This window comes from Bos indicus, chromosome 5 (genome assembly GCF_029378745.1).
Source record: "Bos indicus isolate NIAB-ARS_2022 breed Sahiwal x Tharparkar chromosome 5, NIAB-ARS_B.indTharparkar_mat_pri_1.0, whole genome shotgun sequence".
Classification (NCBI taxonomy): Eukaryota; Metazoa; Chordata; class Mammalia; order Artiodactyla; family Bovidae; genus Bos; species Bos indicus.
The window spans coordinates 63,328,061-63,347,881 of record NC_091764.1 but is presented as its reverse complement, the minus strand read 5'-3'; the positions used below and the strand labels follow the sequence as shown (position 1 = coordinate 63,347,881).

At 39.4% G+C, this 19,821-nt stretch overlaps 1 protein-coding gene across 12 annotated transcripts in view; it reads left to right on the top strand.

Moving 5' to 3' along the window:
* The window catches only part of ANKS1B (ankyrin repeat and sterile alpha motif domain containing 1B), a 1,154,742-nt gene that overhangs the window by 721,371 nt on the left and 413,550 nt on the right, over positions 1 to 19,821 (top strand). For 11 of the 12 annotated variants that reach the window (XM_019961140.2, XM_070789581.1, XM_070789585.1 and 8 more), the window contains exon 15: positions 2,159 to 2,265. In XM_019961140.2, coding sequence (XP_019816699.2) covers positions 2,159 to 2,265 — 107 coding nt within the window. Of the gene's footprint in view, positions 1 to 1,739; positions 2,266 to 19,821 lie in introns of those variants that run through there. The other variant, XM_070789586.1, reaches the window with a different exon arrangement.

The following is a 19,821-nucleotide window of genomic DNA, read 5'->3' as shown; positions in this document are numbered from 1 at the left end:
GGAAGGAAGATGAACACAGAGGCCATAGTTGTATTAGGCCAGGTGGGCCTGAACTAAGAGCAAAATCACAGTAGGTGTCAGCTCTCTAAACATGAGACAGGAATTTGAATTAAGGGAATAGAGGCAAGAGATACTATGATGAGGGATGACTGGAATTTGGCAACTGATGTCAGTGGTGAAAGAAAGAATATAAGATGCTTTGCAGTTTAATGTCTGTGTGCTTGGGAGGTTGACAGTGCTCTTCAAAAGACAAAGGAAACAAAGAAAGATAAGATCTGGGGAAAGAAGGAAAGTGATGTTTCATTTATTCAGTGAATATTTATTGAGCACTTACTATGTGTCAGGCACTATTCTGGGGGGATGAGAGTTATCTTTAATTTTTAAAACACTTTATGTGGTAAAGGCAGTGTTCTCAGTCTGTGTGACTCCAAAGGCAGAGCTGGAGCCAGTGAGTAGAAGTCAGCTAGGGTTTCCCCGGTGGTTCAGCAGTGGAGAATCCACCAGCCAATGCAGGAGACCCAGGTTCAATCCCTAGCTCAGGAAGATCCCCTGGAGAAGGAGGTGACAACCTACTCCAGTATTCTTGCCTGGAGAATCCCATGGACAGAGGAGACTGGTGGGCTACAGTCCATGGGGTCGCAAAGAGTCAGACACAACTTAGTGACTAAACACAACAACAGCAGGAAGTAAAATACCTTCCTAATAAGTGGAGGCTTTTTGATAAGTAGTGAGAGCTCTGTTACAGGCAGTATTCAAGCCTAAATTAGATAATATTCTTCAAGGAACTCTGTTACAAGGGATTCCTGCATTAAGAGGGAGGTTAGATTAACCTCTCTGCAAGTTCTCTCTCAATCTTAAGAGTCTGTTCTTTTCATGATCTACTCCTATGGGTTCTATTATTAATCTCTGGTTTCTCTCGATTATTAAATAAATTACTCAGTCTGTCTGCCATTCAGTAAAACTCACACATTTACATCTGTTATTCTTAAATTATTCTTGGTTAGGGCTCTTCTTCTTTATTAAAAAATTCTACCCAGTAATGTTACCTCTATACCTAATTTAGAATGTCAGCCCTGGTAGATTGGGTTATAAATATCAGAGGGGAAAGGATTTTTTGTGCCTAATAATATTTTTGTTTGTAAGAAGCCTCACAAATGAGAAATGAATTATCTTGACTTCAAGATTGCGATGCAGTTTCTGTATTTTGCAGCAATTCAAGAAGGAAAAAAAAAAAATACCTCGGAGAGGCTCATTTTGATACAGCACGGTAAAGAAAGAGAATAATTGTTCTCCAACACTGTAAAGCTTTAGATCGGAAACATTTATCTGTGCTGCGTTTTAAAAAAATAAGAAAGGAAAGAAAAGGAAAAAGAGAACCTGTCGGGGGCTCCCCTGTAAGCTATAGTTAAAGCTTTGCATTTCCTGGTGTCTTTTGAAACGTAAAATTCCACAACAAATAGCTCTATAACGTATAACCAGTATGAAGATTCAATTCAGTTTTAAGCACTTTAGTTTGCTTTTGAATCTTGCTATTTTCTGCATTTGTTTTGACTGCTCTCATCATTCAAGATTGACGCTTGGATGGGTGTGTAGGAGGAAGCAGCAGCAGCAGGCTTACAGCTTGCAGACAAAAAAAATCTGCCTTATCTGATGGCTATTATTGAAAATGCGAGGTGTAGCCTGGGCTGGGTAATGAAGGGGAGCGAGCGAGGGGGAGCAAGGAGCATGGAGCTGCATACTGATGAGTGTAGGAGTACTTGATAAAAAGAATTCTGGCTGCTGGCCGTGCATTGCTCATTGTGGAGTACTCCAACAATCACACAGAACGCAGACCAGCCTAAGCTGACAGCTTGATATGCCTTCTTCTGCTGCCTGGTTTTGGGGGCTGTGTGACGTACTGGTCGGTAGTAAAGATTAATATGTAAGAAATGTGGAGCTAGGATCAAGTCATACTCCACAGCCTGCCTGGCAAACTATGTTTTACTTCTGACTTTGCTCTCTCGCTGAGAACATTAATCTGTCAAGCTGGCGGGCTCCTTTGATAGCAACTTTCCCAGGAGCATGATGTGGCAATGCCACCTCTCAGCCCAGGACTACCGCTATTACCCCGTGGACGGCTACTCCCTGCTTAAACGCTTCCCTCTTCATCCTCTTACAGGACCCAGATGCCCTGTCCAAACAGTGGGACAATGGTTGGAAAGCATTGGGCTACCTCAGTACGAGAACCACCTGATGGCTAATGGATTTGACAATGTGCAGTTTATGGTAAGACGCTCTCTGTGTCCACGGAGCTGCCTTTTGTCTGTCTTTGCTTCTTATGTGTCTTACACGGCTCAGAGGCAGCCTGATTTGCACCAAAACTGGTCAATTGTATATATGTAACTGCATTAGAAAATCGGATGCCCTTAGGACTGAACCGACTGTGTAACATATAGGCACTTGCTGAAAAATGAGATCTATGTGCATCCATATACATGTGTATTATATGAATGAACCGGTGAGAGTACTATTTATAGGCAGTGAAAGAAGATTAACATTTATATTCTCCCTGTCATTCTCTGTGTGATTTTTATAAATCTGTCATCTCAGAATACCCAGTTAGATGATGATAGCACTCTTCAGTTAATTCTAGATTCCTGAAACATATTTCATTTGGGTATCAGCACTTAGTGATTAATTAAACAATTTGTTGTGTTTATGGTATGAAGATCATTTTTTTCCTTATAATTGTTCAATAAGGAGTTTAAATTGTGTGGATGACCTTTAGTTCATTAGCAAACTGATTTGAATGGTCTATCGTAGAGAGCTTTTGCTTAGTTTACATGCTGATTGAAGAGCAACAAGGTACTGTTTATGATTTTAGGTAGAAAACAAACACTTCCATCAATTAACTGTCAATATCTAGAAAGAGAGGCTGATGGACTAAGTACATTCGTGTACTTCTGAATACTGGTCTGCCTGCAGTCTAAAGCTGGTCGTGCAAACTTCGCACTGTGATGAATATAGGTGAGGAAGGAGGATGGGGAACTGTGCAGACCCATAACACAGCTTTGTGATCATTCACATGCCTCCCCCAGTGCTCATCAGTTTCCCTTGTTAAGCTACGTCACAGTCAGTATTACCTTCCTTTGCTTTTAAGGTCCCATCACACATATTACTAATTCCTAATTTAGAGAGAAAATACTTAACATAGGCATGTAGCACAAAATGGCTTGCAGAAACAATTAATAGCTATTTCTAAATAAAATACTGGAGCTTACACGTGAGGCTTATTAATAATAAAATTGATAACATTATACTGAGAGCTAGGCACGTCTTTTTATTTTCATTTTAGATTATTTTCTCCAAGCTTGACTTGACTATTGTAGATTTGAAGATTATTTAAACTGTTAAACTTCTGCTTCTCCAAAAATGTGTGTCCCATGAGCTGTTTTTTTTTAAGCTGCATCAATGTAGTGAGACATATGAGCCCTAAGTAATTGTACCCATAAAACTCTTAATGAACCCACTTTTAAATAATGAGACATGCAGCAACTATTATTTTTCTCATGTCTAAGAATACTGTCACTGATTAGACAGATTGTATAGCTATCAAAATAGGGGGGGAAATAAAATTTTCTTTAGTTGCTGTGAGAGTCTTAGGACAGACTGGGTAGAATTAGGACAGCCTTAGGACACTAAACAGATGACACTAAGAATTAGAGAAACTATTACATTTACTGCACATTTGGATGTCTTTATTCTTTCTCCTTATCTCTCCTTGAAATAAGACTTTTTCACTCCCACTCCTCAAACCTGTGTCCAGATTTATTCTGGTCCCGTGAGAAGTTAGCTAGGTCTTTGGATTCTCTGGATCATTGATCTACTTTGAAAGATTTTAATTCAGCATAATTTTCCTCTGAATGTTAAACACTTTAGAGTAAATATAATCCCTTTTTGAAAACCCAATGCAAAGGTTAATCAAACATGTTTCCAATAAGCATTTGGAGATTGGAAAAAAGCGTTCATGAATAAAATATGTATAAACACTCCAAAATGTATCCAGGAGGAAAAAAATCCTGGACATATATGACAAAACCAAGGTCTGATCCTCTCCATAGACTTTCGACTTTATTTTTTCAATTCAAATTATTGTATATAATTTTTCAGAAATTAAGAAAACATAGTTAATTCAGAAAAATCAAACACTTTCTATACAAGACAGAATTTTAAAAATTTGAATTATCATTCAGAGGAGTTAATTATGGAAATGAAGCAAATCATAAAACAGTGTCAACAATTATCACTTTGCATGCTGCTATACACCATTTATTTGCTACTAGCATTATACAAAATCAATTTCTATCTCTATAAAAATTATGTATTGATCTCCATAATCTAATTTACATAATTATGAACTTAGTTAAAGTACACTAATATGATCAGCCAACTTTGAGAAATAGGTTTCGTTAATGTGGTGAAAAATCTGTTGGACCTGCTTAGTCTCCATTCGGTATCATATTCTAGCTTTTGTTTTTCTTGAAGCACATTCTGACCTGCATTTATTCATTCTGTTGCCTAAGCAACAAGCACCACACTCCTATTAACTATGATATAGTGCAGGTCTTATTTATTTTTTAGAACAAGACAGTAGAGACATCAAAAGGATATAATTAATGTTGGTTGAAATATTGTACTGCATCCATGCATAGATATTCTTTATTTAGGAAACATTCTCAAGAGTTAATTTTTCATTTAATCAATATTCCATAATGAATATGAGTTTCAAAGGGTCCATATAAGTAAATTTCAAAGTATTTATTGAAAGCTTTACGAATTTTTTTGTTAATAACTGTTCTACATACTCTTACACATAAACACAATATATGAATGATTTATCCACACAGCTGTGATTAACTTTAATAAAGATTTTTTACATCAATTCCTAGGCAGAAAAGAAGGACCTTGTTAGAAAAGAAGGACTCATTTATTTTTAAATTTTTATCCATTATTGTTTCTCCTTTGGGCTCTTAAAACTTATTCTTGATTTTATTTATGTATCAATCTTGTTAAAATACCTGAAAGTTAAAATTCCAAACTTTTTCTTTATGTATCTGGTCCTGGTTTGCAGAATAGTATTGCACAGGACATTTATGTGTCCTTAAAAATATAAAATAAGTGAAAATAGGTACAAAGAATAACTACAAAATTACATTTAAGACTTTGGGAAAGTTTAGATCTATGTGGCAAAAGTCCCTTCAACACAGAAATCCTTTGTCTGAAGACTTGTTCAAGCCCCGCTCTACCTGTCCATCCCCTCTGAAGTCACATATTATCAGCTCCCATCTACTTCAGCATGTCTACCTGCTACTCACTAGCCTCTGGGAGTGCCGCCATGGTCCTCTGATATCCCACTTGTTTTCCCCAAATTTGTAACATATAGGATGTGTCTGACTTTCAACATTACTTTTTTTTCACTAAGGAGTTTAAGTATGAAATGATTACTGTATAAAATGCTCATGATGATTTACTTTCTTTTTGGATATAATTCCATCATCATGTCTTTTCCTGTGTTAATGGCTGCTTCCTAATATGTAAGCCTCAAACTATCTGTTCTTGTCCTGATGAATACTCATTTGTACACTCCCTCAGCTCTCACAGCTATTCCTTTCCTTCCTCTCTGTCTTTCATCCTCAAAGGTCTAACTCAATTTCTGCCTTGTTTCTATAGCTTTTCTTAAGGGCTCCAGTACTTAGCAGCCTCTCTTTTCTCGATTTCATGTAGGGGTTGTATTTGGCATGAAAAATTACATTTGGCATGCCATCATTTACTCTCCAGGATTGAGAGTTAAGTTTTCACTTGAATATATCTTATCTCCCCAACTAGACTAGAAGGTCTTCGAGTCCAAGTTCTAAATATTCGATTTCCTTGCATTCCTAGCACTCCTAGCATAATGTAGTATACACAGAAATCTCCCCATAAAAACCGGATCCACAGCAGATTATTATAGATGGACATCCAGCCAAGGACTAAAAGCCTCATCCTGCCGGTGGGGACATAGAGCATTAGTACCTTTTATCCATTCATGCAACAAACACTCCTTAAACATTTCCTATGTGCTAACAGCATTGTTAATTAAATTACTAAGGGTATAACAATAACCCTTAAAGGGTATTACCTTTGACCTCAAGCAGGTTACAGTATTGCTCTTAGACCTACCATATTATTTGCATGAGCATTGCATATACATTCCTTCATGTGCTAACACAAACGTGTATTCGCACGTTATATCATGGGGATCTTGTCATTCATCCTTTCATATAAGCACCATCCTTCAGCATATTACTTACCAGGAATTGTTTTTTCAGCAGCAAATTACAGTAAGCAATGGTAGAGGTAAAAATCTATCATAGCATGGAGTAGAGTAAAGAAAGATATAGATACTGATAACATCTAAACACTGGCAGTGTTATGATAGATTTGTCATCCAAAGACTACAGTAAGAAGTTTCTCTTACTTGGAGAACTGACCCCTAGCCTCACCATGTTTTAACAGACAGTCATATTTGTAAACTCTAATCAAAAGGGGAAAGAAATTATACCAGCTCATTATTTTAGCACGTCCTATGCTTTCTAGCAGTTGACTTAGATGCTTTGACCACTATTAAAATTTCAAAATGCATACAGAATAAGATATAAAAATAATACCAAGGACCCTACGTGAATTAGCATTTTTGTACACTTGAGTAGGTAGCATTCATAAAGAATTTACTGAAGGTCAAAGTGAGTACTGCCTATTAGACACAGAAGTAGAGTCACAGAGCTCTTGGAAGTCATCCATTTGAACCAAAGATTTGAGCAAGATTGATCTTATAAGTATTTAATTCAAACCTTTTTTTCATTTTTGTGGTGCATTTTACATGCTAATAGACTTACTTCTTTTCTTCTCTCTTGCATAACTTTTCTGTAATAAGAGCACCATTTGCAGTTGACCTGATAAAACTGACCTTTTAAGTATCTTAGCAGCATATCTTGACCCAAGTAAGAAGTTAAACTTGGGAAGCAGAAAAATAAATTATCCCTAAAAAATAAGACTAAGAACCTTCACAATGTTTTCCTGTTTCAAATATTGTTTAAGAAAATGTTATAAAGTTACTGAGATTTAAGGGTATAAGAGAAATATACCTGCCACACTCCCTATGCCTTCCTGTTTCTGAAACAGGTGGCTTTATATTGAAAGGGCAGTTATAATTCTCCATATTCATTTAGGCCAGTAGTTACATACCCATTTTTGAAAAAATATCTTTTTTTTTTCAATTATTGGCATTTAAAATCTGTTGGTAACCAAAAGTCAAAGCCAGGAGGGAGTTGTTCTTTATCTAGACAACAGCTTAATTACAAATGTAACAGGCAACAGCCTTGCAGTGCTGTGAGAGAGGACTGAAGTAAGACTTCTTGTGTCCACTGTCTTGCTTCTGTATGGCTTGATTTACTCACCTGTAAAATCAATGCAATGAGAGGTCTGGGAGAAATGTTCTTTGGGCTCGTTATTGAATATTTTGAGCTCTTTAAGGATGCAGGGTATGATAGTGGTGCTGGCAGAGCTATTAATTGTTCTTGTAGCTCTCATTAGCCTTAGAAGGACACTGATGGCTTGTGGAGCAGAAAGTCAGAAATGAGGGCATGTGCAGGCATGGCTGTCTGAGAAGGATGGATGGCCTTCAGAAAAAACAGCAGTCACAATTCCAATCCAGTGACTCTAAGGAGAATCAAGCCTTTCCTCCTACCTAGAAGTTACTCTGATTACATATTTGAGCATTAAAATATGCTGCCCCATTTTCTAATAAAGCACTGCTACAGCTACCGCTCCTAACTAATGCTCACACGTAACGGCCTTTAATTTAGTCATGCAGCATATTTGCATACTTATCTCCAGTATTGCACCAAATGACCAGATCTTTGGGATGAAGAATTTAATCATGAATTTTACAACTTACTAAAACTGCTGAATTACAGACTGATTTTAAGAAAGTCAGCCACAATCATATTTCATCTCTTCTTTAAATGGACAGATCTCTCAATGACCTCGATTTTCTCATCTCCAGTCACCTCATTTACCCCTATAATCCAGCCTGCTTCCCAGCTCTTCCACAAAGTTTGTTCTCTTTTAAGTAAGCTGTAACCTCTTTCTTACCAAATCTCCACCCCTACCCTCTTTTTTTTCCTTACTTCATTTCTCTTTGACCTCTTTCAATGACTGATTCTCACTCTCCACTCCTTATTGGTACTTATTCCCTTGCTGAAATTTGTTTGGTTTCTGTAACGTTACACTGCCCTTTCCAATCACTCCTAGTCTCCTAACCCTCCTGCCTCACAAGGTGAGGTTGTTTAATCACTAAGTCATATCTGACTCTTGCAACCCCATGGACTGTAGCCTCCCAGGCTCCTCTGCCTCCCAAGGTGGTGGTGCTCAATTTGTCTACCCAGTAGGGAGATCACCGGTTCTTGTATTAATAGATCCGTAGCTGTCCCTACTCTTCCGTGCTTTCTACCTGGCATCCAGTACTGTCTAGCTACTCAATAAACATTTCCGCATACATGTCTGAGTACCAAATATTTAGCACCCTTGCTTCAGCCCCACTCTACTTAAAATCTTTCAATGATTCTCAATTACCTATGGGAGATTATATTTACAAAATCCTTAATGTAGCTTTCATATTGAGGACCCTTTCTGACCTGCCTGATCCAACTTATTTTCTAGCCTCATGTGTTATTTCATCTCTTTACTGTTCTCCAGAACTGACATTTTTCTGTCATTGCCTGGCCTTTGCACATGCTGCCACCTCTGCCAAGAATGACCTTCCTTCCCCTCTTAACTCCTTTTTATCCTTTAGATCTTAGCCTGGTTGTCACTTCTTTTAGCCGTCACTTCTTGCCTGACCTCCCAAGTATGGGTTCGGAACCCTTCTTTCCCCTTGTCTTACTGTGCTATATTCCCTATTTACTTGTTCATCTACCCCACCACTTCTGCCACCACAAACACTACAACGGAGGTGGCAAACTTATTCTATAAATGGCCAGATAGTAAATATTTTAGGTTTTGAAAGCCATATGGTCTGTGTTGCAAGTATTTGACTTTTCTATTTCATCATGAAAGTGACCATAGATAATATACAAATAAATGGACCTGACTGTGTTCAAATATAACTTTATTTATAAAAAAAGAGGCAGATCTAGTCAATAGGCCATCATTTGCTGCCCTTGCACTTGATTTTTAATTTCTTGAGAGTTAGAAAAATTCTTTGATCCTCTGCATCTCCAAGTACAACCTCTGACTTACACATATAGACACAGTAAATGTTTGATGAAAGGAGAAAAGGAAGGAGAAAGGGAGCAAGGAATCAGGCAGGTGGCTCCAATAAGGTTTCTGAGAGCCTGTTTGATTTAAAGAGATCCCAGCCAATAGCTGAGGATATTCAGAACAAGATCCAGTCTTCAGGAGTCTGTCAAGAGCAAAAGGGGGGTTTTGCTCTAACCAACCAGGCTGGGGTATATTTTCAGTAAGGGAACTACACAGGCATAAGAACTAGAAAAACACAGCTGCAGAGGAAGCCTTCTAGTCCCTCTGTTTGGAATTCCTTTCTCTTCCCTCGTCACCTCATTTTACAGCATTGTTCATTGTGTAGCACTGATTGAGCTTAAGCATCACGTCCTCCAAGAAGTATTCCCTAATGCCATTTTGTCATCTAGCTAGCACAACTGCCCTTTCTCTGTGCACCTCTGGCATCCTTTTCTTAGCCCTAAGCTAGGGCTTATTATATTTCATTGCAATTATGTTATCTGTTCAGATGTCTGCTTTCCACCCTAGAAAGTGAGATCCTAAGAGGCAGAAAGTGGGTCTTATTTATCTTTGTATTCCTAAAGCCTAACCCAGGGCCTGGCATATAGTAGCTTCTTAGTAAATATTGATTGGATGACATTTTTAAGTTTTATTTAGTTTCATATATTATATAAATTATACTCATGTAACTCTCACATCTTCCTATCAGTATAGGGTTGCAAAGAGTCGGACATGACTGAGCGACTGAACTGAACTGAACTGAACTGAATAATGAAGATAATGAGATTCAGAAAGTTTTAAAAACTGCCAAGCAGCACCTAGAGTTTAAAACCAAACTGCTTTGACTTAAAAGTTCCTATTCAATTCACTAAAACCATACTGTTTCATCATTCCTCCCTTCATTCATTCAGTGAATGTATACAGAGCCCCTGTTAGATTGCAAACACTGAACAGAACAAGGGCCCTGCCCTTCGAGCCCTTGAAGCTTGGCCTATTTCTAGTCCTTTAAGGAACCTCTTCATCTCATTTCTTCCTACTTTTCTTTCTCTTCCTCACTGCCTCTCCAGAGGACCTCTGTTTTACCAAGACCAGAACTCTCACTGCCAAACAAATACATATCTTCCTTTCTCTGTTCATGATTTCCTTCCTGCCTAACATAGCCTATTTCTTCCCTATTCCCTATTCAAGACTTGTTCCTTAAGGCCTTAGTCTTTCTGCTTGCTCTGCGGAGACTTCCTCTACTGATCTGGACCCTGCCCATCCCTTCAGCTTCACCTCTTACCCATCTTAAGATGGGTTTAATTATTATAGTCTTAATTGTGCCACACTTGCTCACAGATCCATGCCTTTGCACACACAGTTCTCTGCTCAGAACAATACTTTCTTGCACTTAGGTTTAGCCTGAGTAACTCTTACTTCAAAATTTGACTCAGAGTTTCCTTCTGTAGACCCTTTAAAACAAACTCATATTGCTCAACTATTCTTCAGCAGCCTCTCATGGCACCCTGCTTATCATCTACGGTGGAATCATCTGACCCCTTCCCCTAGGAGATAACAGTGTCTGGTTCAATGTTACCTTCCCAGTCACTAGCACATAGCTGGTTCTTGCATGAATTTTCTGGGGCTGCCACACACTGGAGGGAATGGACTACAGTGATATATCATCTTACAGTTCTGGAGGCTGCAAGTCCAGTATGTCAGCAGGTGTCAGCAGGGGTGGGTCCTTCCTCTGACAGCTCTGAGGGGAGCATGTGCTCTATCCCTCTCTCCTTGGTTTTGCAAAGACGGCTGTCTTCTCCTCATGTTTTCACACTGTCTTCCCTCTGTGTGTGTCTGTCCAGTTCCTCCTCTTATAAGGACACCAGTTATATTGCATTCAGGTCCACCCTAAGGACCTCATTTTAACTAGACTATCTCTGTAAAAACCTTGTCTTCAGATAAAGTCACATTCTGAGGTACTAGGAAGTTAATACTTCAACATAAGGATTTGAGGAAGGGACATAATCCAACCAATAGCAGTTCTCAGTAAGAATGTATGAATATGCATCCTTTATTATACCTCACATTGCCAAACACAGTGCATAATGGTTACTCAGTAGATATTTGCTTAATTGAATCAAAGTCAACCTACTTGAGGTTTATGTGAAATTTTAAATTTCATTTAGACATTTTAAATGTCTAAAGAATCTGATATTACTCTTTCATCAATGACAAATGCGATCTTCCTGATAGCTTACTTAGTTTTAGTTAATATGAGAACCAGCAAAGCCAGAACCAAGAGCTTCCTACCTCTCTAGCCCTACAGTCTTTCCATTTTACTTTGCAACCTCTGTTGGCCCCTAAATAAATCACATTTACAAAAAATGTTCATTTGTTTGTCATCCTTATAGTTGATGTCTATCTGATAGAGATATGCCAAAGGAATAGGTGATTAAACAAAAGTTGTGTTTTATAGAAAGGAAAGAAAATATAAGCAATTTAATAATATAACTGCCATTAATCAATAACTTGTTAAATACTTTTTTCCATATATTGTATTTCCCTCTCTCACAAATATTATAAAGTATGTAGTGTTATTCCAGTTTTAAAAAATGACAAAATGTGGCTGCTGTGGGTGTTCACTGCTGCGCATGGGCTTTCTCTAGTTGCAGCGAATGTGGTCTGCTCTGCAGTTGCAGTGCACAGGCTTCTCACTGTGGTGGCTTCTCTTGCTTCAGAGCGCAGGCTCTAGGGGGCACAGCCTTCGGTAGCTTTGGTGTGTAGGCTTAGTGGTTTCGGATCACAGGCTCTAGAGTGCAGACTCAGTAGTTGCGGTGCACGGGCTCAAGCATGTGGAATCTTCCTGGAGCAGGGAATGAGCCCATGTCCACTACATTGGAAGGTGGACTCTCAACCACTGGACCACCAGGAAGTCCAAAAGTTACTTATTCAGAGACTAACTATCTGGCCCCGTGCACTCAAGATTCAAACCCAGGTCAATTTGAGTCTAAAGGGAAGACATTTTCAGTAAGAGTCGCTGAGGCAATGTATGTGGGCAAGATGAGGAAGTATGGGTTCTGGACACACAAAAATAGCATGAGCATTTTTGATTCTTGGGGTGATACAGGGGATGATGATTCAGAGGAGAACCAAGAAGAGGTAAGAGAGAAGAAAAATCTTGCCTCATGCAGAGAGTAGGCAGTCTTCATTAAGGAAATTTCCTGCCACACAGGGTTATAAAAATAAAGGTATACCTCTGAGTTTGACCTCAGACCACGAGACCTTCTGCATAGGATTCATTCCTTGCATGCAAGAGACGCTACATGAAACGGGAGCAATGTTCATGGAAGATATGATTACATCTTTTGGATATAATGAAAATGGAAGGCTTATTACAGCTTTTCTAAGAAGTAATGAATATGATTATAAATGGCTACAAATTTTTATCCACAAGAAAACGCACATGAGAGAGACATAGAAACATCTTACAGGGCATTGCTTGCATGTCCCTGACTTCCTAGTCTGGTCTGTATGTACCATGCACATCATAGACATTGGGAACTATTCATTCATTTAAGAGCGTATGAGCTGAAAGAGTAAAGAGCCCCTGTGACTCTGCTTATAGAAGTACCTTAGGAGGAGAGAAAAATGCAATGAATTATTAACATAGGCTTCTGAGTATCAGATCATTGATTTCTGCCCTTTGAGTTAACAGAATTAAATTTCAGGTGGTTAAACTTTTACCTTCTGTCAGACTGAGCAAAAATGACTAAGATTCATAACCAAAGCATTGTGAAACATCTTGAGTTTATAAGCCAATGTCTGTTTAGATGGTTGGCAGGAAGAATAAGGTTTGTCCTTCCAGAGTTTTGAAGGAGATCTTGGAATAGGAGACCTAGAATCTAAAATATCTCATTTTTCTTTGACAGGAGTTGTATTGCTCATTTTTATCAGAAACAGGTAACCCTGTGAAGAAGGAAATGAGCGTTTGGTATTTGTTAGGCCTTTATAGCTATATAACCCACCCAGTTGTCAGTTAGCTCGGAACAAGGAACAAGGGACATACAGGCTTGCCAACACCAACTACAGAAATCCCTTACTCTGTCAAAATGAAATGCACAGAAGCCATTCATACCAATTAAGTCATTTAAAAACTGCTAAATGATTGACAGGAAACGGGATGAAGGGAAAGTTACATAGTTTTTAAAAAATGTGATGTGCTTACTTTCTGGTAAATAGTTATGAAACAGTGGAAATAAAAATACCATATTAAATATCAGCACACTTCATAGTCTTTAAAACTCTTACAAATATATTTTCTCAATTAATGGAGGGGGCAAAATTAATTCTACTTTCAGTTCTAGCATAGTGGTCTGGCATTAGGTAAGCCTTTTTCTCGGCAATCTCTGAACAAGCTCAGATATAACCTGATTTCTTTTCGAAACCCTCCCTCAGTGCTGTGTCTTTCCTAAATGCTTCTCCTGATTACATGTCCTCCGTTCATCGCCAACCTTCTCATAAGAAATATCTACACTTTTTAGCTTCCCCTTCTACTCAATACAATCAGGCCTCAATACAATTCGCATCTGTCAGCATCCTGAAATTATTTTTAAGTGGTGACTAATTAACTCCGAATTGCCAAATACAGCACACTCTTTCCAGGCTTTATTGACTTCATATTTCTGTGGTCTTGGTCTCTGCTGACCACGCTTTTTCTGCCTGGCTTCTATATCCTTGGCGCCTCCTACCCCAGCAACCACTGCCTCTCTGGCTCCTTTGTAGATCCCCCTGCCTCTGTGTGTCCCCCAGGATTCAGCTCTTTCCCTCTTCTCCTCTCACTCCACACATTCACCTTAGGTGACTTCGCTTATACTAACAAAGACAAAAGTTTTCTGCTCTTATACTATATTGAGACTTCAAAGTATCTGAAAGTGGAATGATCTTTCCCCCAAAACTTGTCCCACAAAAAAAGCAACTAATTGGGTAGAATGATGATGAGAGATCAAGTGAGATGAGGCTGGAAAGGTAACCACTGGATTTGGTAACATAGAGGCCCCTGAGAGCTTGACAAGAGCACGCTCAGTGGAATAAGAGGCACAGAAGCCATATTACATTGGATTGAAGAAGTGGTAGAATAGACAACTCTTGAAAGAAGTTTTGCTGAGAATGGAAACACAGAAATAAGCAAGTAGCTAAAGAGTGATTTGGGAGTCAAAGAGGTTTTTTTTTTTTTTAAATCGGAGGATAGTTGCTTTACAATGGTGTGTTGTTTTCTGCTGTACAACAATTCAAATCAGTCATAATTATATATCAGATCAGATCAGATCAGTCACTCAGCCTTGTCCGACTCTTTGCAACCCCATGAATCGCGGCACGCCAGGCCTCCCTGTCCATCACCAACTCCCGGAGTTCACTCAGACTCACATCCATCGAGTCAGTGATGCCATCCAGCCATCTCATCCTCTGTCGTCCCCTTCTCCTCCTGCCCCCAATCCCTCCCAGCATCAGAGTCTTTTCCAATGAGTCAACTCTTCGCATGAGGTGGCCAAAGTACTGGAGTTTCAGCTTTAGCATCATTCCTTCCAAAGAAATCCCAGGGCTGATCTCCTTCAGAATGGACTGGTTGGATCTCCTTGCAGTCCAAGGGACTCTCAAGAGTCCTCTCCAACACCACAGTTCAAAAGCATCAATTCTTCAGTGCTCAGCTTTCTTCACAGTCCAACTCTCACATCCGTACATGACCACAGGAAAAACCATAGCCTTGACTAGACGAACCTTTGTTGGCAAAGTAATGTCTCTGCTTTTGAATATGCTATCTAGGTTGGTCATAACTTTCCTTCCAAGGAGTAAGCGTCTTTTAATTTCATGGCTGCAGTCACCATCTGTAGTGATTTTGGAGCCCAGAAAAATAAAGTCTGACACGATTTCCACTGTTTCCCTATCTATTTCCCATGAAGTGGTGGGACCGGATGCCATGATCTTCGTTTTCTGAATGTTGAGCTTTAAGCCAACTTTGTCACTCTCCACTTTCACTTTCATCAAGAAGCTTTTGAGTTCCTCTTCACTTTCTGCCATAAGGGTGGTGTCATCTGCATATCTGAGGTTATTGATATTTCTCCTGGCAATCTTGATTCCAGCTTGTGTTTCTTCCAGTCCAGTGTTTCTCATGATGTACTCTGCATATAAGTTAAATAAACAGGGTGACAATATACAGCCTGACGAACTCCTTTTCCTATTTGGAACCAGTCTGTTGTTCCATGTCCAGTTCTAACTGTTGCTTCCTGACCTGCATACAAATTTCTCTCTCTCTATATATATATATATATATAATTTCATATATATATATATAATTATATATATGTATATCCCTTCCCTCTCTATATATATTGCCTCCCTCCCCCTTCCCATCCTACCCTCTAGGTCATCCCACCCCTCTAGGTCTAGCCATACTGGGTCCCTGTGTTATACAGCAGCTTCCCACTGGTTATCTGTTTTACATATGTAGTGTATATGTGTTAATGCTACTTTCTCAATTTGTCCTACCCTCTCATTTCCCTGCTATGTCCACAAGTTCATTCTCTATGTCTATGTCTAAAGGGAAGATTTTTTTTAAAACAGGAGAGACTAGAGTCACATTTGGCTACTAAAATAAATGATCAGGTAGAAAGGGAGCTATTGATATTGGAGAAAAGGAGGGATTGACTGAATGAATAAAGGTGAGATGTTTTTGGATTCAGAGACAAAGGGAAGAAGTGTCTTTGATGGAGACATTCCTATTGTAGTAGGAGGAAAGACAGAGAGAATGGGTATTCTAATGATTAGTGTATAGGATGATGAGAATATAGATAGGGCTATGTTCCTTCCAATGGCTTCTATTTTCTAACTTATAAGACATTGGCATAGAAGATTTGAAGATAGAGAAGATATGAAAGAGTAATTTCAAAAAGTAGGAAAGAAAATTTATAAAGAAAATGGAGTAGAATTACAGGGCCATGTTGAGGGCTTATTTGAGATTTTTAATCATCATGCTCAAAAGAAATTAGAAAGACAATTGTGCTCTAAGCTACAGAACTGCTTTCATAGTTTGACTCCTTCTCGTACTTGGTGTGAGATAGTGGGTTAGTCACTTAACCTCCCTGAGCATCAGTTTCCCCACTTCAAACAGGAGCTAGCACTGCCTGATTCATAGGGCTGTGGTGAGAAGTAGCTTAAGGCTAGCTGTGTGCTTTCAGTAGGCAATGAATCATGATGGTGACCAGAGTGCCTGTTCCATTTAGCTGGCAAGCCACTTTGGAATTATTGACAGCACAATGATACACAGAAATTGCTGAAAGTCCTCATAGCTCTTGCCCTCATAATACATGGGATACAAAGGAAAAGCTTCTATGAATTATGCTAGAAACATCCCAAATACCCATAACCCACCTATCTCAGTGACCTTATGTTGAATAAGGTAACTTATTCAACTCTAAAGTATATTGGAAAGTTACGTCACTGTAACTCACAATTAATCAACCACATGTACACTCAAAGAACTGAGCCTTTCGGACTTAACGGCCACACAGTAGCATATGCCAATGGCAGAGTACAGTGGGACTTCCAAGGAACCAGATTGCATTTAGCGCTTTCCCTAAGAAACACACTGAAGGACACCCACCTGCTCACAGCAATAAAATGTTTCCTTAACTATGGTCGATCAAATTGTGGTAATTAATTTATATGTGAATATTTGAATACTCTAGAGTTTTGTAGCTTTGTTCTCAAGGATGGGCTTCCCTGGTGGCTCAGACAGTAAAGCGTCTGCCCGCAATGCTGGAGACCCAGGTTCGATTCCTGGGTCGGGAAGATCCCCTGGAGAAGGAAATGGCAATCCACTCCAGCACTCTTGCCTGGAAAATCCCATGGATGGAGGAGCCTGATAGGCTACAGTCCATGGGGTCACAAAGAGTGGGACACGACTGAGCGACTTCACTTTCACTTTCACTTTCTCAAGGATGACTAACCTAAACTTGCATCCAGACTATAAAGTATATTAAGAAATACTATGAACTCTGGGAGTTGGTGATGGACAGGGAGCCCTGGCGTGCGGCGATTCATGGGGTTGCAAAGAGTCGGACACAACTGAGCTACTGAACTGACTGACTGACTAACTGATGAAGTATATTAACCAATGCAAACTTTGAACACTGTAGCATTTTGCAATATAAATTTATGTTTCAGATATGAATCTTTTACACTTTAACATCTGTTGATGAACTAGAGTGGAACATAGATGAACATTTGTGAAGGGGCTCCCAGGAAAATCTTTTTGAATGGATTCCTTGGAGATTTATTCATTCATTCCTAAGGAAACACCTATTGAGTACCAAATATACTCATCAAACTGTGCTAATTGTGGTCAAGACTACAGAGAGGCATACAATAGGCTCTTGTTAAAGATCCTACAGTCTATTCAGGGAACTAAGACTAGCATACTTAGCAGCTAAATAGCAATACACATTCAAATAGTAATAAAGGACAACAGTGTAAATGTTTTCATAGCATAGAATGCAACTGTGGGAAAAATAAGTGTTAGAATCTATTAATTTCTCTAAGTCATGAGAAGGAAGAGATGTTGATGAGCTGGCGTGATCAGGGCAGACTCTCTGGAGGAAGTGGACTTGGGCAGGATTGTGTAAACAGTGAAAATGGGACCAATGGAATCATCAACAAAGGATATAAGACTGCAAAATGCATACAGTATTTAAAGAACAAAACAGGTACTGATTTGACAACCATCCTAGGGATCATGCAATGCCTCTCTGAATTAAAGCATTACCTACCTTGTGAAATCATGGTTCAGATACTGCACATTCACCATATGGAGAGACAGCTTAATGATCCATCACTCTGCCCAGATAGTCTCACCCAGATGGCAGCACACACGTGCGCATCACACATGCAGATAGCAAGGGAGGATGAGCATGGAAACATCTGTCTGACCAACTTGCCTTCTATTTCCAGATAATGCTGAAGGAAACAAACTCACTTGAGTTGCATTAGGTGTTTCTCCAAATAAGACCCTCTTTCTGAGGGAGAGTATACCGTCAAAGCCAATAGCAAATGTTTTTTAGTAGTTTCTTATCATCTTGAATATCCCCATATCCTCTGAAACTAAATTTATTCACTTGTTACATCCTTTGCTTCTTCAAAGATATTCATAGCTCTCAGCTATCAATATCTAAAGAAATCATCCTCACTTTCACACTGGAATCATGACCACTGCCAAAAATACCTATCACCTCCTCCTTTCTAAAACTCAGCTTATTTGACATGTTCCAAGAATTCAAAGGAGGAAACATTTGCCTAGCTGCCATTTTCATGTGAAGATATTATGCTAGGGCTCCTAAATACAAAACCTGACATTAATAATAATAATAACACTCACATAATGCTTATATTCAGACACTGTTCTAAGTATTTTTATATGTTAATTATTTTAATTCTGTTGAAATGAATAATATACCCATTCCCTCCTCTCATGATGCTAAGAATCTACTGGAGAAGCATACATGAAAACAGACAAATTCCTGTGGCACTGTAACTGATTGGAATTTTCATTCAGCGTATAGCGCTGCTGCTACTGCTAAGTCGCTTCAGTTGTGTCCGACTCTGTGCGACCCCATGGACTGCAGCCTACCAGGCTTCTCCGTCCATGGGATTCTCCAGGCAAGAACACTGGAGTGGGTTGCCATTTCCTTCTCCAATTCAGAGTATAGTGGTGGCCCTCAAAATGAGTGACTCAGTCAAGGCTCTGTAAAAGAGGTCAAGTTTATACTAACTCTGAACAGACTGGGAAGATGCACAGCCTGACAAAGACTGAGTAATAGAGCATCCTCTCGGGCAAGTGGCTGCTGCTGCTGCTGCTAAGTCGCTTCAGTCGTGTCCAACTCTGTGCGACCCCATAGACGGCAGCCCAACAGGCTCCCCCATCCCTGGGATTTTCCAGGCAAGAGTACTGGAGTGGGGTGCCATTGCCTTCACAGCATGTAATTATCACAGAGGCACTCAGAGCAATATCTAGTGGTGTTTGGGTCCAGGTGGGGTGCAGGGGCAAAAAAAAAAAAGGAACACACATAAAACCTGAGAGGTCAACATTAGCCAGATGGGGGAGAGACTACTTTTATTCTACTCCAGCTTGGATGTACAGGGCCTGCTCTGTGTAACTGGGAATGATGTGTTTATTTATTTCTGTCTTCTGATGCATGTGGATATCTGCTTTCCTTCTCCCCCTGCACCCTTAGCCCTTGCTGTTTGGAATGCCTCAAGGAAAGGTCACTGCAGGGTCTTCTCCTTCTCTGTCACCCCCACAGAACCTCCTAGTGAGCATTCAGTGCCAGTTGACTGACTGGTTAATCATCAGCCTGGGGACTGAAGGTGATTATCTGTGCTGCCTGACAAGGCCAAGTCCAGGCATGGTAATTACATCGGCAACTTCTGGTGTCAGAGATCCCATTGAAAAGCATTTTATTAATACTAATTCAG